At 48.0% G+C, this 20,923-nt stretch overlaps 1 protein-coding gene across 10 annotated transcripts in view; it reads left to right on the top strand.

Moving 5' to 3' along the window:
* Positions 1 to 20,923, top strand: part of ADCK1 (aarF domain containing kinase 1) — a 209,577-nt gene that overhangs the window by 123,419 nt on the left and 65,235 nt on the right. For 6 of the 10 annotated variants that reach the window (XM_073242070.1, XM_037019635.2, XM_073242069.1 and 3 more), the window contains 2 exons: positions 2,803 to 2,996; positions 4,335 to 5,781. In XM_073242070.1, coding sequence (XP_073098171.1) covers positions 2,803 to 2,996; positions 4,335 to 4,506 — 366 coding nt within the window. In that variant the 3' untranslated portion in view covers positions 4,507 to 5,781. Of the gene's footprint in view, positions 1 to 2,802; positions 2,997 to 4,334; positions 5,782 to 20,923 lie in introns of those variants that run through there. The other 4 variants (XR_012133740.1, XR_012133738.1, XR_012133739.1 and 1 more) reach the window with 1 other exon arrangement.

Genomic DNA, 20,923 nt, shown 5'->3' with positions numbered 1-20,923 from the left:
GAGGCCTCCCTTCCTCGTGTGCAGAGGGCCACCTTCTCGCTGCGTCCTCACATGGCCTTTCCTGTGTGTGTGTGCTCGCTCCCATGTCTCCTCCTTTTCTTATAAGGACTTTGATCCTATTGGATTAAGGCCCTACCCTTATGAATTCATTGAACTTCGATTTAATTTGTTTATAAATATGGTCACATTGGTGTTAGGACTTGAACATAGGGATTTGGGGTTGGGGAGCATAATTCTGTCCAGAGCACCAACCCAGGAAGCCTCTCCTCACCACCTTTGCCAAAAGTGGTCCCTTCGTACTTGTATCACTTCTGGGTAAGTACCTTATACTCCTCACAGAGTAGTTACTTGTATCTTTAAAATAACTCTAACTAGTTGGTGTGTACCTGGAGGGTAGGGGTCCTGTCTTGTACATCTTTTTATAAGGTCCCTGCAGACCTAGGACCAGGTCTGGTGGAGAGGTGTTTGTTTAGGTTCTGGAGACACGGACTCCATTTGCTCACTGTGGACAAAAGCCCAGAGAGAAGAAAGCTGGTTACTCCGGGCCAGCAGCCTGAGATGTAAGGGCTCAGTTCTTCTGTGTCCTAGTCTTATTGAGAATTAGGGAACCTCCAACATGGTATCACGGAGGATGTTTTCCCAACCAGAAGTGGCTTAAACAATCAGTGATTTGGTCTCTCCATAATAAGAAGCCTGGAGGTGGGTGGGTCCAGGTTGGTTTTTGAGTAGATCAAGAGTCTCAGGGTTCTGGGCTTTTCTCTCTCAACTCCAGGATGACCATGGCAGTTCCTAGTTTTATATCTTCATTCTGTGGTGAAAATAAGGGGCTATTTCTTATGCAACATTTCTTAAGAGAAAGAAAAGCTTTCCCAGAAGTCCCCAGCTGACTCCTCCTTGTGTCTCATTGGCCAGATCAGAAGCACAATCACTTGGCAGTGGCATTGAGCTCAGAGTGGTCATTGGCTGAGATCAATCAATCAAGATTCTCTCCTTGGGGCTGGGCATGGGCTCTGCTTCCCTGAAGGGCATGCCCCAGGGGTCGTGAACAATAGTGGGTTCTTTTAACAAGGAGAATGGGGGTGCTGTGTAGGCACCCAGCAGGGTCTGTTGCAGATACCCACCATTAGGATGTGTCCACCCTTGGAGGCTGTCCTCTGAGAGATGCTCTGCAAGATAGCCTGGGTGGGCACCTGTACTCTGTTTGGGCGGAGAGGGGCTGCCACAAGGCCAGGCCTGACCTTGCTGAGAGGGGGGTGTCTGTGGTGAGCAGGGCCTTAATCTTAGCCCTACAGCTGTGGCAGAAGGCACTGAGGAGGGAGATGGCCTCTTGGAGTTTGGCTTCGTGGAGATGTTCCAGTCTGATAGCCGCTGCCTGAGGGACATTTCAAGTTCCACATCAACTCAGTTAGCAGCAGCTCACACATGTTCCTGAAGGGGCTGAGAGTTCTGCTTCTGCTGCAGAAAGCAGGCAGGTGGTGGAGCCTCTGGCAGTGCTCTGGGGTCCTCATCGTGACTTCGATTGGCACCGACCGCCTCCCCATCCCTTATCTCTGATGACCCTCTTGGTACTGCTGGGAGGTGGACGTGGAGGGCATTAGCATTCCATTTTTAGGTGAGGATATGGGTTGGAAAAGATGGAAGGACTTACTGAGGGTCACACAGTCCCGCTGTGAGCTGAGAGGCAGGATAGCCTGGTGGTGAAGGCATGAGCTCAGGAGCTAGACTGCTAGAGTTTGAATCCTGGTTCACCACTTACTAGCTGTGGACTGTGGGCAGCTTACTTAACTTCTCAGTGCCTCAGATTCTCCCGCCCAAATAGGGGTGATACACTCCCTGATAGGGTTGTTGTAAAGATTAACTGAGCTAATACCTGTGCACAGCTCACTTAGTGAATATTTAGTGTGTGTTGGCATTGTCATCACCACTGTCATTTCTCTGGAGGTTGAGAAGGGTCAGAGCTGTACTGTCATGTTCAGTGTCTGCGCAGAGCCAGGCAAAACTCAGGGACAGGGAAGAGTGGGAAGCCAGACCCCAAACTTGAACAACAGGCTGGGTTGAGGACTAGCCTTGGATCCTGCTCTTTGGGCATCACAACTTCAGCACTTGGTGGGCTGAGACAGCTTCCAGCATGGAGGACGGTGGCAGGCCTATGTGGGCAGCAGGAGCCCTCGGTAGGCCTGGTGGGCATGGGATCAGGCAAGGTACAGGGCAGGATGTTGGAGTTGAGTTGGGTCAGGAGCTGAGACCTATGAGCTGCACCATCCTGGGCTTGGCTGAAGGGATGATGGGAGCCGCAACTCAGCCAGTTCCCACTTGCAGACCTTCTTCCCGGCCTGGCCTGAAAGTGTGGCTAGGGAAGAAGCCCAGGAGAGTAACAGGAGGGTGGCCCCCTGGCCTGAGAGGCCGGCCGACTCCAGCCTTATCAAATGTTTGGTGGGGAGGTAGACTTCCTGCCGTGATCAGTGCTGGTTTCCGGGATGGGAATCAGTGGGCTTGGCTGAGGGAGACAGGGACAACAGAGGCAGCAGAAACACAGCCTGGCTCCACTGATGTGTTCCTGTACTGCGTCCAGTGATGGGCCAGAATTTAGGTGAGATGTCCCATCCAGGTTTGTCAGGCTACAAAGCCCCTGGTGCTAAGATTCCCTTTGGGGAGGATTCTGGGGTGCCAGGGCAGCCGTGCTAGAACTCCCTTTGGAGCTTCTTTGTAGCCCCTCAGGTCAGAGGCTGCCTGGATACCCACTACCCTGGGCCCCACCTCCCACATCAGCTGTCCATTTCTGTCTCCCTGTTGCTGTTTCAGGACTCAGAGATCCGCAACAATGCAGCCAACTACCTCCCCCAGATCAGCCAGCTTCTCAACGACGTGCCGCGCCAGATGCTTCTCATCTTCAAGACCAACGACCTGCTGCGTGGCATTGAGGCCGCCCTCAGCACGCGTGCCAGCTCCAGCTCCTTCCTCAGCATGTCGCGTTGCTGCGTCAGAGCACTGGCTGCGTGAGTGTGGGCTCTGGCCTCTCCTCTCCTCCCAGCTCCCTGGCTGGCCCCAGGGGTCCCGTTTGCCACCACTTTGTCCCACCAGTCCCCAGGGCCCTGCCTAAGCTCCCCAATCTATAGCTCTCCTTGCAGGGAAAGTTAGGGCAGAAACTAGCTCTGGTGAATTTGCTGATGCCTCAGGGCACTGTTTTTGGGTGGTCCACAGAGCCACCTGCACTTGTCAAAGATGGCAGTTTCTAGGACCTCACCCTCCTGGTCAAGCTTCCCAGGCTATTCATACCTTCAGTAAAGTTTGAGATGTTTTCTGAGAGTCTCAGCCCCCATCTAAGTGTCCCTGGGCTTGGGATCAGAAGGCCTTGATGTACAACCTGTCTCTGATTGGTCCCAGGACCTCTCTCCCTAGGATTGGCCAGGCAGTGGGGCCAGCATTCTTTTCCCTGCGGGTATGGCTGTGACTCAGGAAACTTGCCAGCAGGTTCTCTTGGGATCTCAGAGATCTTTTTAGATGCCTCAGCGCCTTTGCTGTGTTGATGAGGGAGGGAAGAGTGCTTCCTCAGGGAGGTGGTTGGTAGAAGAGTGACGGTTCTGGGTCCTTCTGCCTGTGTGTGGCAGGTACATGGGAGGGCCATGCTCTGGCTGAATGTTCTCACCGGAGAGAGGAGGCCTAGACTGTGGTCGACTCCTGGCGCATCCCTCCGAGGCGGGAGTGGGTCCTTCTGGCAAACTGGTGAAGGGAGAGTTAAGCACATGCATCATGCCCACTCTCAAATATTGAATTAGAGTACACAAAATAGACTACACATGGGAAGGGCAGGACATGATTTATTCTTCCTCTGAGGGTTCAGGAAACAAAGTCTCGAATACCAGGTAATCTTCCTAAACACCAATTTTCATCATGTCCTTTTGTTGGTGCAAGAAGGCATTGAGCTGGGCTGAATCCATAATGGCTTCAGCCTCTCTGACTTATCTTCCACGTAACTCTTACCCTCAGAACATTTGGGAAGGCTTTGTATTTGAGTTTGTGGGATTGCAGATTGGCGTATGTTGAGTATATGTTTAGAAAAAGAGGAACATTGGAAAGTTGTTCCCAATGGGTCCATGGTCCTTTTGATACCCTGTGAAACACCTCCTTTTGCTTTCTCCACTTAAAGGAAAACTCCTTTGGGATAGTTGAGCTCCTCTGGTCCCCTGTTGGGCAGTGGTATAATGGTATGAACAGGAGTCACCCACTGGGGCAGGGAGCTGGTGAGTTGGCAAACCTTCCATTTTTCTAAGTGGTACTGAGTGCTGGTGCCTCTTCATCTCTCGTTCTCTCCTTCCTTCTTGCCCCTCCTGCAGGCACAAGAGGAAGCGTACCTGTTCGTTCTTCAGAAGGACCCAGATCTCCGTCAGCGAAGCCTTCCGCTTATGGCAGATCAACCTTCATGAACTCGCACTGCGTGTGAAGGGGCTGAGGCTGGCTGGCTGGCTCTTGGCCCTGCTCTGCTGGCTGTTGCCTGCTCCACACTGAGGACTTGCTGCTCCTTCTCCTTTCTGGTGTGTGGCCTGTTGTGGGCAAGCAGACTTCTCATTCCTCATTCTTTGGTTGTGTCTCAGCCGGCTTGCCTGGTTTCTGCCACATGGTGGCCTGGAGCCCCACAGTCACTGTCCCTGGCACCATTATACCCCACCTCCGAATGCCTTGTCTCTGGGTCCCCAACCTGTACCAGGCAGTAGGTTTCTCTCTTTACCAGGGAGGTGGTACGACAGTCTGCTTCCCCACTCCAGGGGTGTGCCATAGGGTTGAATGTCCCCCCACGCCCAATAACCTTTCCTTTTGTCAGGGTGGACCATGAATCCCATTGAATTCCTACATGCATTCCTACATTCAACGTGTAGGAAGTCTGACTTTGTCAGAGGAGAGCATGGTTTCTGAGCTGGCTAGAGAACAGGTTCCCTCTCTTTGCCCTGCCACTCCGCAGAGGCATTACACTTCAGTGAGGTGGCTTGGCCTCTGAGGTGTGCTCCGTTGCAGCCGTGTGCTCACTGCTCTCATGGTGACCCCTTTGGTGTTTTATGTACTGTGTCTCAGTAAACACCTCGGCACAGTTGCCGGCAAGGGCTTAATCAGTGAGATCACTACCTTGGCCGGTAAGTAAGAGTAGGCTTGGACCCTATGCTCCATCATGGTCTGCTTGGCACCTTGATCCTGTAATCCTACCAGCTTTCCACTGTTGGCCACTTCCTGCATTTTTTCAGGATTCTGAGACTGTGGTCAGAGAAGCTAAGAAGCCCAAGGCCAGGAACGGGGAGGCTCAGCTGAAACATGTGATTTTGGTTCTCCTGGGTCCTCACCTTGCCTGTGACCTGGCAGCTGATTTGTTCTAATTGCTTCCTGATGTAGCTCTTTGGTTCTTCATTCACCCCTAGCCCTGGAGACTCTAGTCTAAACTTTGGTCACTGTGGTTGGGGTTCCCCTCTGAAACCCCCATGTGCCCTGTCTGGACTCTGAACTTCCACCTTATTGCCTGCTGCCAGCATGGCATCACCCCCAGCTCACCCACCTGCTCCCGTGTCTGGGACATCCCCAAATTCTGCTCTGTCTTCTGCATCTGTGTGGTCTCCACATCCCCCAAACCCCAGATTTGGCACGTCCTACCATCACTGAGCACCTGTGCTCACAGGCAGTAACTGTACTTAAGTCTCTTTAATCTTACTTCACCCCATTCACAGGGGCAGAAAAACTCTGAATTTTAGTCTCATTTTCTATTCTCTTTATTCACAATACAAGCAGATTTTCCACTGACCAGAGACGATTTGCAATCACTTCATTTCCTGAAAGAATTAATTGTTTTTAGTGACCAGTTGGATGCACCCAGGGACCTGAGAGAATAATTTGCAAGATCTCATATTAATCATGAGGATGCCTGCTGCATATTATATTTTATGGTGTCTTTTACAGCCACTGAAGTAAATATAAATGTCCTTTTTGTTCAAGGTAATGGTTACTTGCTTTCCACTTTTGGTTTAATGGTTGGTTTCATTGTGTCCTGGGATCTAAACCATCAGCATGTTGTCAGTGGGCCTGGCACTCTCAAAACAGTTATCTAGGGATAGTAGAAAGTTTGGGAGAGTTTGGGGTACAGGGCTGTTTGAAAGTCAGAGGGGAGTTGGCTGGTGATTACTGAATGCCTTCCACATGTGTGAGACCATGTCTGGCTCTTTGTAAATAAGTTACATCACTGAATTGTACCATCAGTCCTATGAGGGGGAGGGCCCACTAGCCTCATCTCACAGAGATGTGAACTGAGGCTCAGAGAGGGTTAGTAATTTGCCTGAAGTCAAGCACAGCTGCTAAGCGGTGGCCCATGCTTCAGTTCGTATTCCACAGTGCTGTAGCTGTGGGTCGCACTTGCTTCCTGAGCTGTCACATGTGCCTGAATTGGTCCTCAAAAACCCTGATTACAGAGGAAGTTGGATTTTCAGTGGAGGTAGGGGAGAGGATAGGTAAAGGAGACAGAAAGTCCTGGAAATGCAGATGGAGTCCGGGTTGTTCGCTGAGGCTTAAGCTAGGATGAACCTGGGGCACTACAAACTGCAATTCTGATACCACCCAGCATTCGTGTAGACTCCACAGGCTCCAGGGCACAGTCCCCATCTGACTGTCCTCACTGCAGACCCAAGCTGGGGGTTCCCAGGATAACTGTACTTCTGACCAACCGACTACAAATGTGGGAGTTCCTACAGCCCCCAGATTCAATAATTTGTTAGAATGACCCACAGAACTCAGGAAAGCACTATACTTGTGATTAGTTTTGTTATAAAAGCTATGAATCAGTCAAATGAAGAGACATAAGGTGAGGTCTAGGAAGGTCTGGAATGTAGAGCCTCTAAGTCTCCTGTGGAATTGGGACACACCCTCTCAGCGTATCTATGTTTGTTGAGCTTCAGCATTCAGAGTTTTTATCAGGGTTTCATTACATAGACATGGTTGATTGAATCATTGACTACATGATTGAATTCCATCTGCAGCTCCTCTTCCCTCCCCTCCTCAGAGAAGGTAGGACTCATTCTGAGTCATCTAGTATAAACTTGGGTGTGATCTAAGGGGCACAGCGTGAGAAACAAAGGTACTTCTATCACTGAGAAATTCCAAGGAGTGAGAGATTATCTCCTGGAAACCAGGGAGAAAGGCCGGATTCTCTATTATATAGCAATCACCCTGGTGCCTTCTCCTCCTGTGCTGCTGGCCTATGTCTTTGTTGACTGTGTCTACTGCTTGACCAGGTGGGGCCATTCCTGGAGCCCAGAGCCATAGGAGGGGATTTTCTCCCAGTTTCTGTTATGCAGTTCAGAGATAGCTTGGATGAGTTTCTGTGTGGTACCTTTGCCCTGATCCCTTCTCTGTCCTGTGAAATTTGCCATGAATTGATTTGGGTTTAGTGTATCCCAGTAAAATCCCATGACTGTTTTTTCCCAACAAAGACAGTGTGTCAGGAAGTCACCATCAACTCTGAAGAGTGTTTCCTTTTTTAACACTTGGATACTTACTCAACTTAGGTGTTGGTTTCTTTGACTGGGGCAGCATGGCTATTCCCTGCCCCCCTCCTCTTTTTAGGTGGAGGGGAAATTCCAGCTCTTTGGCACATTCTGTCTAGATCCTCTCAGATATGTGCTCAGCTCATAGTAAGTTCAAATGTCCTGGCTTTTAGTAAATGTTTAATAAACACACACTTATTTAGAATCTCAGAATACTTTGTTTTCAGGGATGTTGAAATCTGTGTATTAAAAAAACTACATGCCCAACCTAGCCTCCATGAGGCATGTGGCCTTATTTGACTGCCAGGTTAATTTCCTCAGAGTCTGAGCCGACTCCCAGGTTCAGAGATGCCATTTTCAGCATTATAGACAGCCCAGGGCCCTCCTGTCACAGTGAGGCCTCCAAGAATGTGAGCATCTAATGACATTGCAGGGAACCAAAGTGCCTCCAAGGGGCACCCAATCCAACACTTAGGGGCAGGACTTTGTAGGAAGTTCAGAATTACCCTCAGTATAAGCAAATATGAGGAGGGTTAAATAGAGCCAAGCAGAGAGACCCTTGGGTTTCAGTGATCTCAAGATACAGCCATAAGGACGAGCTAGGGTCTGCATTTGGGAGCTGGTGATTGGGCAAGATCCTAATTGGACAAATGGCTACAGAGAGTGGCGTGTTCTCTGCAGCCTGGCCTGTTGGAGCAATGAGGTGTGTTGGGCTGCATCAGAAGGATCTTGATAGTTAAGGAGAGGCTTTGAATGCAAGGTGACTGGGGGTGACTGCTACTGATCACTGGCCAAAGGGGACTGTGGGATGCCCAGTTTCCTAAGCCTGAAGTCTGCAGACATTTTGGTGAAAGACCATGTGTTCAAAAAGGCTGTTCTCACCTCATTTCCTCTGTCCTTTCTTCCTGTGAAGTGAGGCCTGTTATAAGCTGCACTGACTAGTTGGCCCTCTCCCCTTTTGTAAAGGGGGTGGGGTCAGCCTTCAGCAGAGTAAGCATTAAATAAACCTTGGGCTATAGCTGTGATGCCCATTTTCCTGCAGTGACTGCTCCTGGCCTTTTTTTTCTGGAGGCTGCCTCAGCCCCTGCTGTCAGCTCACCCTGCCCTGCCAGGTCACCGTGCCCCTGGCCAGCACTGCTGGGGGCAGAAAACACTCTGTCCGGTCTTGCCTTTGGCTTAATAGTGGCCTGGTAGTTCCTCTGATGTGCCTTCCTATTTTCTCCTTCCCTAGGTGGGAGGCCAGGCTGCGAAGACTGGCAAAGTGTTGGGTAGTAAGCCCTTGACCTCTGCCATTCCAGCTCCCATTTCTCTATCCTCTCTCCCTGCTCTTTCATTCTAGAACAGTGTTTCTCAAACTTTCATGTAAAAATCAATAACCTGGGCTCTTGTTCAAACACAGATTCTGACTCGGTGGATCTGGGTGGGTCTGTGGCCCACACTTTGAGTTGTAAGGATACAGGCAAGAGGTCCTGAAGGTGTCCTGGACCAGCAGCAGCTGAACCTGGGAGATGATTCTTCTGAATCGGAAACAAAAGCCCAGCAATCTGTTTTAATAAGCCCTCCAGGTTCTCAAACCTACCTGCACACAGGAATCACAGGAAAGCTTTGATTGTCCAAGATTGTGGTTTAATTTAAGGTTTGAATGAGGGCTGGGCATTTTGAATTATATTTTGTTTTGCTTTTAACTTTTCATTTTGAGATAACTTTAGAATTACAGTAGAGTTGCAAAGATAGTTCACAGAGGGTCCCTACATACCCTTCCCCTAGCTTTTCCTGATATTAACATCATATATAACCACAATACCTTTATAACACTAAGGAATTAACATTAGTACAGTACTGTTAGCTTCTTGATTCAGATTTCACTCATTTCCCCACTGATGTCCTCCCCGTGTTACCATGTCAAATTCAGTCGTCGTGTCTCCTTGGTCTCCTCTGCTCTGTGAGAGTTGTTTAGGTTTCCCTCGTTTTTCATGACCTTGACACTCTAGAAGAGGACAGTTCAGGAATTTGGTACAATGTCTCTCAATTTTGGTTTGTCTGATGTTTTCTTGTGATTAGAATAGGGTTATGGATTTGGGGAAGAATCGCACAGAGGTGAAGGGCCAGTCTCATCACATCATATAGGGGAAACATGACATCATGATTTCCTGTTTTTATTCTTTAAAGCTCCCCAGCCAGGGTGGGGTACCCTGCTCGCACACCTACCCAGTGTCTTCTGGAGAAGGAGGAAGTGCAGCTTATGAACTCCTCCACATGTGGGCATAGGCACAGTCTCTTTGAAATTAAGGCTTGGCTATTTCCAAATTAAAAGGCTTCCAGGAAATTTTTAAAATGCAGACATGCCAACACAAGGTAGTAAAAATGGCAGGGTAGTGTAGTTTGCATGCTGACACTCACCACAATTAACACTTTAAGCATACACCCAAACAGAATGACAAATGGATACACAAATGGATCCAGAAGTGTGGATGTTGAGCCCTGTCCCCCACAACATAGGCCTGGTGCTAGAGGTTTTGTTTTCCTTGTACACTTGCTGTTCTAGAAATGGAAGTCACCAGTGGGGGTGTTGGCCAGGAGCCCTCTGGTCAGTTACTCCTGAGTAGTGGGCCTTGCATCCTTCGCACCAGTCTGAGCTGGCAGCTACCTTCCAGTGCCCAGAGGGGGCAAGTCAGAGTCTCATTGACTTTCAAACCATGACCCCTAGCCATGAATGGTGGAAGTGGTTGGTGGCCCTTTCTCTAGGTGGAGAATAATGGAGAGCGAAGGTTGGAGGGCTGGAGTGTCAGCAACACAGACTTCTTCCCAAGGCTAATGCTGGTTGGAACATGAAGTCTTTCAGACTCCCCAGGCTGGTGAGTTAGCAACAGAGGTCAGGGGCTCTGGCTATTTCCTTCCCTTTTGGAGCTGCCAGGGCTGTGTATGGTCAGTGGGGGTTGGTGGGGGCTCTCTGCCTGGCCTCTAGGTGTTTGCTCCTTTTTGTGCCAAATGTGAGCACATCAGAGTATTGACAAACATTTGTTGACGGTGGCTGTCACCCACTGAGGGAGGCCATTTAAGGTAGTAATTAAGGGCCTGTGCTGTAGAATTGGCCTGAATTCAAATCCTGTTGCCCTCAGAGTTCTGTGTGATCTTGGGCAAGGAACCCAATCTCTCTGGGCCTCAATTCCTCAATTTGAAAAGTGGGGATGATAGTACCTACCTCATAGGGTTATTGGGAGGATCAAGTTAGGTAATATATGCAATGAAGTTGCAGAAGTTCTTGGAGAGTGGGTACATGGTAAATGCTCAGTAAATATTGTTTATTTTTATTAGCTCCCATGGCTAATAAAACACTATTCCCAACACCCTTAGCTCTTACCTGCCCTCTACTTGAGAGACTGGAAACGTGAGGTCTTGCTTTCCCAGGCTCCCTTGCAGCTAGAGTTGACATGAGAGGTGAAGGGGAATCTTCTGAAGAGCTTCTAAGAAATTTTTCTTTAGAAATTGATTAGTGTTTTCCTGTTCCTTCTTGAATGTTGTATGGTTTTGAATGTCTGGAACAAAAGCAGTTATCTTGTGACTTTGAGGCAATAAGCACAATATGATTTATTTGGACACCTAGTATCCCCTGCTGAATGCTAAGCAGCTTCCTATGGAGGCATTTGTGGATGTTGCAATGAATGACACATAGGAATTGATGGATGTGAAATAAAGTTTATTACTGATAATAACTAGCAAAAGGTTTCCCCAAGAAGGGCTTAGGTTTGGTCTGGAGTGAAATGTGAATGTGATACGGAGGGGTGACTCTGGCTTTTATTGTGGTGGTGGTGGGTTGGGACCAGGATGAGGGCTCCCACGTGTGGGCCAGAGGGTAAATGGTTTGAACTTCTCCCACAAGTGCCAAGGGAGCCAGCATTTGGGCTTTCTTACCAGCTTGCCTACACTTGGGGCAAAAGAGAGAGGAGAGGGGCAGGGCTTGAAAGCTGTCAGTGGTCAACATGAGAAATGGACTCAGACTATTTCACCCATGAAAATCCGACAGGCTTGGGACAGCCCACCAGAAGGATGGAGGGAGCCCGCGTGTTGGGCAAGCCCCTTGTTGAGTGTCACCACAGGCTATTCGCAAGAGTAGACATGTGATAAATATGTGATGAAGACATAAATGTGAAGGGGGTGCTTTTAGAGCATGGGGAGGCTTTCTTCTGAGCGTTCTTTAATCAAATACTCCCTCCATCCGTGGCTTGAAGGTGGTGGTCAAGGTCACAGTGATCCTCATCACTCAATAGCTTAAAACAACACAAGTTTGGTATTTTACAGTCTGGAGGTCAGAAGTCCAAAAATCAAGGCATTGGACAGGCTGTATTCTTTTTGGAAGCTCTAGAGGAGGAGGCTTTTCCAGTTTCTAGAGGATTCCTAACTTTCCTTGGCTCAGGACTGTACCCCTCCTACCTCTGCTTCTTTTGTCATAGCTCCTCCTCTGACTCTGACCCTCTGCCTGCCTCCTGTAAGCACCTTGTGAGTACTTTGGGCCCACCTGGATAATCCGGGAAGATCTCCCTATTGTCAAAGCCTGAATTTAGTCACTCCTGCAAATTCATTTGTCTGCCATGTAAGGTTACATTTGCAGGTTCCAGGGAATAGGAAGTGGAGCTCTTTGGGGGAGAGAGGAGCACCGTTCGGTCTACCGCACCACTGAGTCCTGTGGTAGGCTTGAGAATGCTGAGGTCAGCTTTGTTCTGAGAAGAAGTAGTCATCAATATGTAATAAAATAACAACAGCAGCAATAATAGCTATATGTTTTGACTGTATGCTAGTATGCTCTGACCATATATATGCTCACCTCTTCGCATGGATTCAGTTTTACTTAATTCACATGACAACCCTATGAGATTTATGGGCCACTATTATCCCTTTGTGTAGGTGAGTAAACTGAGGCCCAGAAGGCTTAGGTTGCTTGCTGGAGGCACACAGGCAGTGAACAGTGGAACCTGGCTTTGAAGTAAGGTTGTCTGCAGCCAGAGCTTGGACTCTCAACCTTGACTTCCCAATTTCCTTGTGAGACTGGACTGTTTTCACTGAGCCTGCTAGAGGCTGGACCCTCCCTGCCTTCCTACAGCCTCCTCAGTCTAGAGCTGGTGGGTTCCTACAGTGGTAGGTTTCTGTGCCTCCTACAGGACTGCAGCTGGGCAGGGGCACCCCATGAACAAGTGATGTCTCTGCAGAGGATGGGCCTGTATGGTTGAGAACTCACCTGGCCAGTGGGACCTCAGACACCAAGCCCCTTGGGCTCATCTAGATACTGGGATATCCCCACCCCCTACCCCATCAAACCCAGGGAAATCCTTGTAAGGGGAGTTAATGTGGACAGAGATTCCATTTTGCCCCATAGTCAGTAGGAATATAGAGGAGTTCTTCCATTTTTTACTTCTTCCTCTCTGTTCCAAGTATCAGGAAAAAGTGACAGGACTGTGAGGGGGTTCAGGAGAGAAACCATAAACATCCAGGATATTTTAGTGAGCTGATTAAAAGTGAGTTCTGACTTGTAACAGTTTGTGTCCATAATAATCTGATGGCAGAGTATGTCCAGAATAGGCCCTGATCTTCTTCGTACCTTCGTACTGGGTTCTCTGGGTAAGGGTCAGTGCCACCCCGACTGGGCCCGGCAGTTAGAGGTCAGGTCCATTGTCCTAGTTCTGCTGTTACTGGACAGGTGCCTTTGATCTCTGAGCCTCCATTTCCCCCGCTGAGAGATGGGGTGGCTGTCCATAGGCTGCCCTTCTCAGAGGGCTGTGGTGAATGTGAATAGATTAGTGCCCATGAAAGGGACAGTGGAATGCTGACTAAAAGTCTAACAGATACACAGCACTCAAGTGGACAGCTTATCTACCCAGCACCCCTTGCAGTCTTAACAGAACTTTTTCCTGCAGGAACACCCATTCCTGCAAGTGTGCTGATCCAGGATCTCCCACAGCCATGGGCATAGACAGATGACTACCTTTCTGGCTACAGAGATTGGTTCTGGTTTGGGCTCAGGAGTCCAGGGACCTTTCTGCAACTTTCAGAGCTATGGAGAATAACTACCTTTGTACTATTGCTAAGCTCCAGTGTCAATCTCACCTGCCTCATCCTTTAAACTGTTAGATCCAGCCATTCCTGCAAGCCACGTTCATCCTTGATTTTTTTATTACATGAGCTCATAAATCTGCCTCCCTCTCTTTTGTGTAAGTTGGTTTAAGTTGGGTATCTGATTTTTAAGCCAAAGAGTCCTTATTCTTACAGTTATTATCTTGAAGGGCCCTGGACCCATGTTTGGAGGACATGGAAAACCTGGAGGAAGTCTAGAGGAGAATAATAGAGACCTACAGGGATAGAAAATAAAGAGATGATTATAGATTGGACACTCTCCAGAGAGCTGAACAAGAGCAAATGGTTAAATGACAGTAAGTTCTTGCTACTGCTGTTGAGACAATGAGAGTAAGGGTTACTTTATATGTCATTTTCTGGTCAAAATCAACCAAAAGGCCTATGCCATCCTGGCAGGATGCCATTTTATGGATAAGTTTTTTATAGTAGTCTTGCCTGTTTTCTAATGACCCATGGGGTTTTTAGAAACTGGCTATGTGGCTGACATAGGCTTAATTCTTATTGATTCTGCTTGTTGCTCTCCACGGGTTACCCCCAGAGAGCTGGTGGAACTCTTTCTTTAATTACAGTGTTAGTTTGATAGAGACAACCCTGGGAGCACTTAAGATAAAGGCAGGTGTTCCCTAGTGGTCTGAGGACTGAGCTTTCAGTTCACAGAACCCATGCTGGACCAGGGACCAGTTTGGGAACTGGACTGTGTGTGCAGAAGCTTCTCTTCTCTGTGTCTCCCTATTTTCACATGTCTGGTTGAGTGAGTTGAGAGCTCATGTAAGGGTTTCTTTCCTTGTCTGGGTTGTGGAATTCCTAAGCAGGCTGATCTTGATGTTTTACAGACACCAGGCTCACCCCTCTCCCTGGCCTTGTTCTTGTTCACTCTGCCTCTCTCTGCTTTTCCTTATAGCCAAGCCGTCTGCTTTCTACATTTGTGACAGCTCTCAAGCCCTGCCTTCTGTAGGGCGCCTCTTAAGACCAGTCTGATATTGTTGATCAGCCGCTTCTTTCTCCCAGTTGTCCAGACACTTCTCTCCACTCCCATCGTCCACATGCTATTATCTACCTGCCCTATGCATTCCCTGGAGGGCAAGGAACACAGATTTGTCTCTTGCAATCTCTGTGACAGCAGGACAGTGGAGGCCATAGTAGGCCTTTTATTTGGAGGTTGTGTGGTGACTCACACATGCCTTGATTCATGCGTGTAGCACGCATTCCTTCAATGCCCATTTGTTGGGGAGAGGAGTGGAGAAACAACATGGACTGGACTTGATGCCTGCCTGGACAGGCCTGTGGCCTCTCTGACAAGAGGAGCTGGCTTTGGGTAAGGAGGGAGGCTATTCATGTGGAGGCCGTGATGAGCTGGGCGTCTGTGCTCCGGGAGGAGAAGGAGGGATTTAAACGACTCTTTGGGACAAGTGATGCCAGTTGACAGCTCCATCTGGAATGGAAGCAAAATTTAATCAGACCAGCTCTGTGTTTCTCTTTTGGGCCAGTATTTCCCCAAATTTCATTTTGACCAAGGGGCATGCATTCACTGTCTTGGCGCGTGGCACCATCAGCAGTCACCTGGGTCTAAAAGGCAGGAGTCAGCCTTTATCCCTCCTTGACCCTCATGGAATCCCCCCGAAGACTCTGCTTCCTTGTGTGTCTTCTATTCAGCAGTCCCCCCACTTCCCTACCACCACCATCCTGGTTCAGATCTGGCCCCTTCCCCAGTCCTCCTTGCCTCCCGTCTTGTCCTACCAAACTGGCTGTTGTTCATTTCACCTAAAGCCAGCTTGCGCAGTCATGTTGCCAAAAACCCTTTTGCCTAAGGATCGATTCTCCCAAAGACCAGTTCACCTCAAATTAAGTATTCTCCAATATTTTCAGATCTATTTGACTTACTGATTATTTTTTGCTTTTTTTTTCATTTTAAAACCAATTCATGCAAGAGCATTTGACTTAATTTTGTATTTCTAATGAGTATTTATTAAGCAGGCAGCTTTTTTGAATGACTAGTTTGTATTCTTATAGATGTCTTTTTCTAGTTTACATACTTTCATTAACTTAAAGGTAACCAATATTCAGCCATTTGTCTAAAGACACTTTCCTCAAAACATAGCTGTCCTAGCAAGAAACATTCAAGACACTAATTACAATCAATTGTTATGCACTGTGTCATCTTGATCTCTTAACTAAGGGCACATCAATTTCAGATGGAAAATGGTGGGTATTAATGTTGAGTTTTGTATGATGCATATTATTTTATGAATTAGGGACCTTGAAAAAGGATGATTCTTATATGCAGTATGACAGGCCTGCCAATGACTGGTAAATAACATGCTCAATTTGTGTGTACTGAGTTGAGTGAGTGAAATTCTGAGGCAAGATCCTAATACTACCACTTGTAGCAATTTATCTCAGGAGTGAACTGTGTCAACCATCAGGCAGGGGGCATCTGCCTCAAATTTTAAACAAAAGAATCTAGTGGAATGAAATAGACCATCATCGATAAAGGTAACAAACTTTTGACCTAGGAAAATAGGTAGGATTTGCCTGGGGTTCTAAAACAGGTATGGCAAATACCTGGCATGGTGCTGCCAACCCTTACCATGATCTATGAATGCCAATTCTACACACTGATCTCTGTGTCCTTTTGGGTCAAGCTGGGATATGACTCTAGAATCCTTCTTACCATAGCATAGCAGTCAACTGCTACTGAATGAGTAGTGTTGGCATGTAATGGCCAGTTGCTGTTTTTATTCTCAGAGTAAGATCCTTTCTTTACCTGGGATAGTTTTGGGGCTCTCATTGATGCACATAGACAAACAAGTTCACTACTCCACAGTGACAGAACATGCCTAGCTTTCTGGTGATGGGGAGGAGACATCTTGGGCTCATTTCAACAGATTGATTTAAAGGCATTGGGATGTCATTCCCTAGCTTAGAGGCCTTTTAGATACTGGCCAATTTTTCTTTTGCAGGGAGTTTTATCTTCTGGGAATCCTTCTTACCATAGCATAGCAGTCAACTGCTACTGAATGAGTAGTGTTGGCATGTAATGGCCAGTTGCTGTTTTTATTCTCAGAGTAAGATCCTTTCTTTACCTGGGATAGTTTTGGGGCTCTCATTGATGCACATGGACAAACAAGTTCACTACTCCACAGTGAGAGAACATGCCTAGCTTTCTGGTGATGGGGAGGAGACATCTTGGGCTCATTTCAACAGATTGATTTAAAGGCATTGGGATGTCATTCCCTAGCTTAGAGGCCTTTTAGACACTGGCCAATTTTTCTTTTGCAGGGAGTTTTATCTTCTGGGATGTGGTGAGCCATCCTTAGTCCATACATTAGAACCCAAAGGATTTCTGAGCAACAGCCAAATCTCCTCTGACAGTGTTCAGCTTGGAAAGCTACAGCATGGAACTAGAGGGCTCCTGGGCTGGGAGTCCAGAGACCTGGGGGTGCTGACTGGCCAGTCACGTAGGGCAAATATCCTCCTCCCTCACCCTCTTGTTTCTCAACTGCAAATTAAGGAGACTGGGTTACATCAGTGTTTCTGGAGGGGGTGGTGCCGGTCCCCCCACCAGGCACTTTTTGGAGATGTGTGGAGACATTTTTAGTGATCACAATGACTGGGGGTATTTTCTGGCATCAAGCAGTGGAGTCAAGGACACTAGATGTATTCCTATGCAGAGCACAGCTTCACTAGACAAGGAATTTTCCTGTTACCTGTGTGATTTCCAGATGCCTCACAGGATATTCACGTGGTGAAAGTACTGATGAATAAACCCTTATGATCCTTCTAATGAACTGAATCTACAAACCAACTCTGTTTTACATGTAAAGGCAAAGCTTTTTTGCATGGTTTTAATACCCATTGAATTCTACAGGAATGCAATTACCAGGAGAATTGATGGAGGATTTGTTTTCCTTAGGATTATTGTTCACCAGTTTAGAAAAGCACATAACCAATGGCAATGTGGAATCTGTGTTGAATGGCCAGTGTGACCCACCTATATCATATTAATCTGACTTAAAAAATTATATATATATGTAACTATACAATGAAGTGGATTTATATGATGATGTGAAATCCACAGAAACTATAATATACCTACATAACTATATATATATATTGTTGGGTCTGATTGGTATGAAAACCACTGGTCTAAAGATACCCTAGGGTTCCTTTTGCTTGAACACCTCTGAGCCTGTTAGAGTAGAAAAGAGATTCATGTGGCATGAAAAGTGGAAAACACGCAGCAGATCAAGGCAAATGAATGTCCCCCGATTGACAGAGTCCACTGCTTGAGAGTGCCCACCACTGCATAGACCTGGGACTGTAGTGAAGTCCTTGATTTTGGACTCTGTGTTCAAATGGGGTTCAGGATCGGAACCTGCTAGTTAACACAGCCAGGTGAATCTTTATTGTTGGCAGGGGGTCCAGCGCAATGCGCACCTGCTGTACGTGGAATCTTTTCTCATAGCTCCTTAACTTCTATCGGCAAACCTTCCTCTAACCCCGTTTTCAGGATGTAATTTTAGTAAAATTCAACTTGAACGGCACCAAATTACATAATTAATTACATTCAGCTTCAATTACAATCACTAATTGATCAAAGCCTGCTAGCACAACACGTTCATTATTTGGCACACAATTATTGAGTGCCTACTTTATGCTGAGAATAAAGTAGAAAACAATTTCTCCTGAGGAGGGAAGATGGGGGTGGGGGTTAGGGTTGTCATGAAAGGCCTCATAGGGACAAGGGGTAGTAGTCAAGGATTTCGGGGGGGAAGTGGCAGGTGGGTAAGTCCCCTCGCCTTCTAGTTCACTTACGAATGGTTATATGCTGAAAATCACGTGGGCCACACTCTGGGATCAGGCAGGATGGTTTTGGGACCACGTCACACATTGTAGTCTCTAGGTCTCCAGTTTTCTTTCCTTGACTGTCAGATAATAATTGGTTAAGAAATTAGTAGATGCAGTGAACACCTGCCATCTAAGGTACTCTTAAATGACCTCACTGGGTCTTCCTACTCTTAATCCTCTCTGGGCTTTTTCCTCTCTCTCTGCAGTCAAAGGCCTGCTACTCCTGGATATGCAGTCTTTTAAAGACAGAGTCTGATTCAGCAGGGCTGGGTGGAGTCTGAGATTCTGTATTTCCATCAAGCCCCCAAGGTGAGGTTTTTGCTGCTGGTCTACAGACCACATTCTGAGCAGCGTAGTACTGGGTCTTCGTTTCCTTCAGGCGCTATTATTCCTTGAGGGAGAAGGCAATGCAGAGTCATTAAACACCTAGTTTCTAGAGATTGTACAGTCATGCTTCTCCCAGAGCAGGACCATTACTGTCAGGTTGCACTGGGGGTCACGTCCTCCCTGTCCTTCTGTGTTCATGTTACAGGACAGGACATGTTTTACTTCTCCTGGTAGTAGTTGTATTAAGTAGCTTACTAAGTGAGTTCAGATACAGCAATGAAGGTGACATGTCCCAGGGGTTGGTTAGGCCTTTGTTAAGTGATTTATCCATGTAATATTTCCCTTTCCACCTAGGAGTTGCTGGGTTCTACAAAAAATGGAGAGGAAAGGTAAAGAACTATATGCCCTGGGGTGGGGAAGGCAGGCATGCAGTGTGAACTACACCCCATGTGGAGCAACCTGTTCTGCGTCTCTGTTCTGGGGACGCTAAGGACCAGCAGGGCTGGCTTTGGGGTGATTGTATGCCCACTTTACCTGGGATGCGGGCAGTCTTGTCCACTTGGGAGCTTGAGTGGGAAGGCCCTCTGGGAACAGCCTCTGAGTTTCTTCCTGCCCACTACCCCTCCTCAGCTTCCAGGGGAACTGAGGAATCTAGCTGCTACACTGAAAAAAGTACGGGGTGCTGACAATTGGGCTGTTTCTCAAAATGAAGAGCTGTAATCACGTCTGTTGTCATGGAAGCGGATCTGATGCTGGCTCATCAGGCTGAGAATCCCTGGGCTGTGGGACCCCTTCTCTTTCCCACCTCTCCCTTCCTTCTGCAGCACAGCCAGAGCACTTTGCCAGGAAGTGCTGCTTGGCCTCCCCATCCGGGCTCCCTAACCTGTGCTCCAGAGCAGTGTCCTAACTCTCACATGGAGGCTGGAGTCAGGAAGGCCGTGGGACCTCCCCACTTCAGACTCAGGCCCCGTCAGCCAGGAGGGAGACGTTTCATTGTAGTCGTTTCTCCCCTGCTCTCCTGAGTTCTCAGGGTTTCTGTGGGGCCAACACATCCAGAGGGGCCAGCTTGTCTTTGATGCTGTGCAGCCACACAGGCATCCCTGGGCTGCGCTGGTCCTAGGTCAGTTTGAGCCACTGCCCGCCTTTCCTGGAGACGGTTCCCTTGTGGCTTCCTAATGCTGCGATCGCCTGTGTGATGGCCTCCATCCTCCCTGGTCCATCCCATCAGCACTGCCATGACTTCTCTGTGGAATTTTGTTCCTGAACCATGCTGGGGCTCGGGGAAGCTCTGAGACCATCTAGGGTCCATTTCTCTCCGGGGTCTTGCCTCCAGTGTAGAGGCAACTCTATAGTCGCAGAGGAAATGGTCACAGTGTCCTCCAACCTCACACCTCTCTGGACCCTTGAGATTTAAAATAGGAGCAAGGAGGAGGGTACAGGGCTCCTCCTCTGGGACCCAGTGATGTCTCCCCTCCTCCCATGCTGGAAAAAAATTTTTTTAGTTGGAATTGGGTGGGGGGGCGCAGTGGAGGGTGCATAGGGGAGGAGGGAATCTTGCTCTTACTCCTCATGTTTTCTCTCAAACCCTTTACTTTTGAGTCTATTGCATTCCCTTAAGAAGATCCAAATAGTTAGCTTTTTGAAATCCAAATCCAGTAAGAGATTCCCTCCATCCACCTTCCGCAGTCTTCTCTTCCCAGGCAACAAGCAGAGAGAAGCCTGGTTGATGCTTGATGGTGGGGGCGGGGCAGAGGGGGATGAACAGGAAGTGAGGAGGGGGCTCATCACCGAAGAGGGGGGCAGTCTTACTCTGCTACAAATACACAAAGTCTTCCATTTGCTAAAGAATCTATAATGAGGTATTTCTGATGTTTTTAAGTTCTCTCTTGGCTTCCAGGACCACTCAACTGCCAAAGGGTATCTTTCCCATCCTTCTGCTCCTTTTTCTTCCCCAGAAGATATGCCTGCAGGCCCACCCTCGCTGCCGGCAGAGACTCCTGGGGAGTTTGGATGTGCAAGATTGCTCATGGGGAAGTTCTTTTCTTTTTTTACTTACAGTGATTTTGAAGTTTAGGCATTCTCTCTTCCAGTTATGCTGAGGGTGTGTT

This window comes from Manis javanica, chromosome 8 (assembly GCF_040802235.1).
Source record: "Manis javanica isolate MJ-LG chromosome 8, MJ_LKY, whole genome shotgun sequence".
Taxonomy (NCBI): Eukaryota; Metazoa; Chordata; class Mammalia; order Pholidota; family Manidae; genus Manis; species Manis javanica.
The sequence above is the reverse complement of the archived record's forward strand: the minus strand, read 5'-3'. Positions and strand labels throughout refer to the sequence as shown.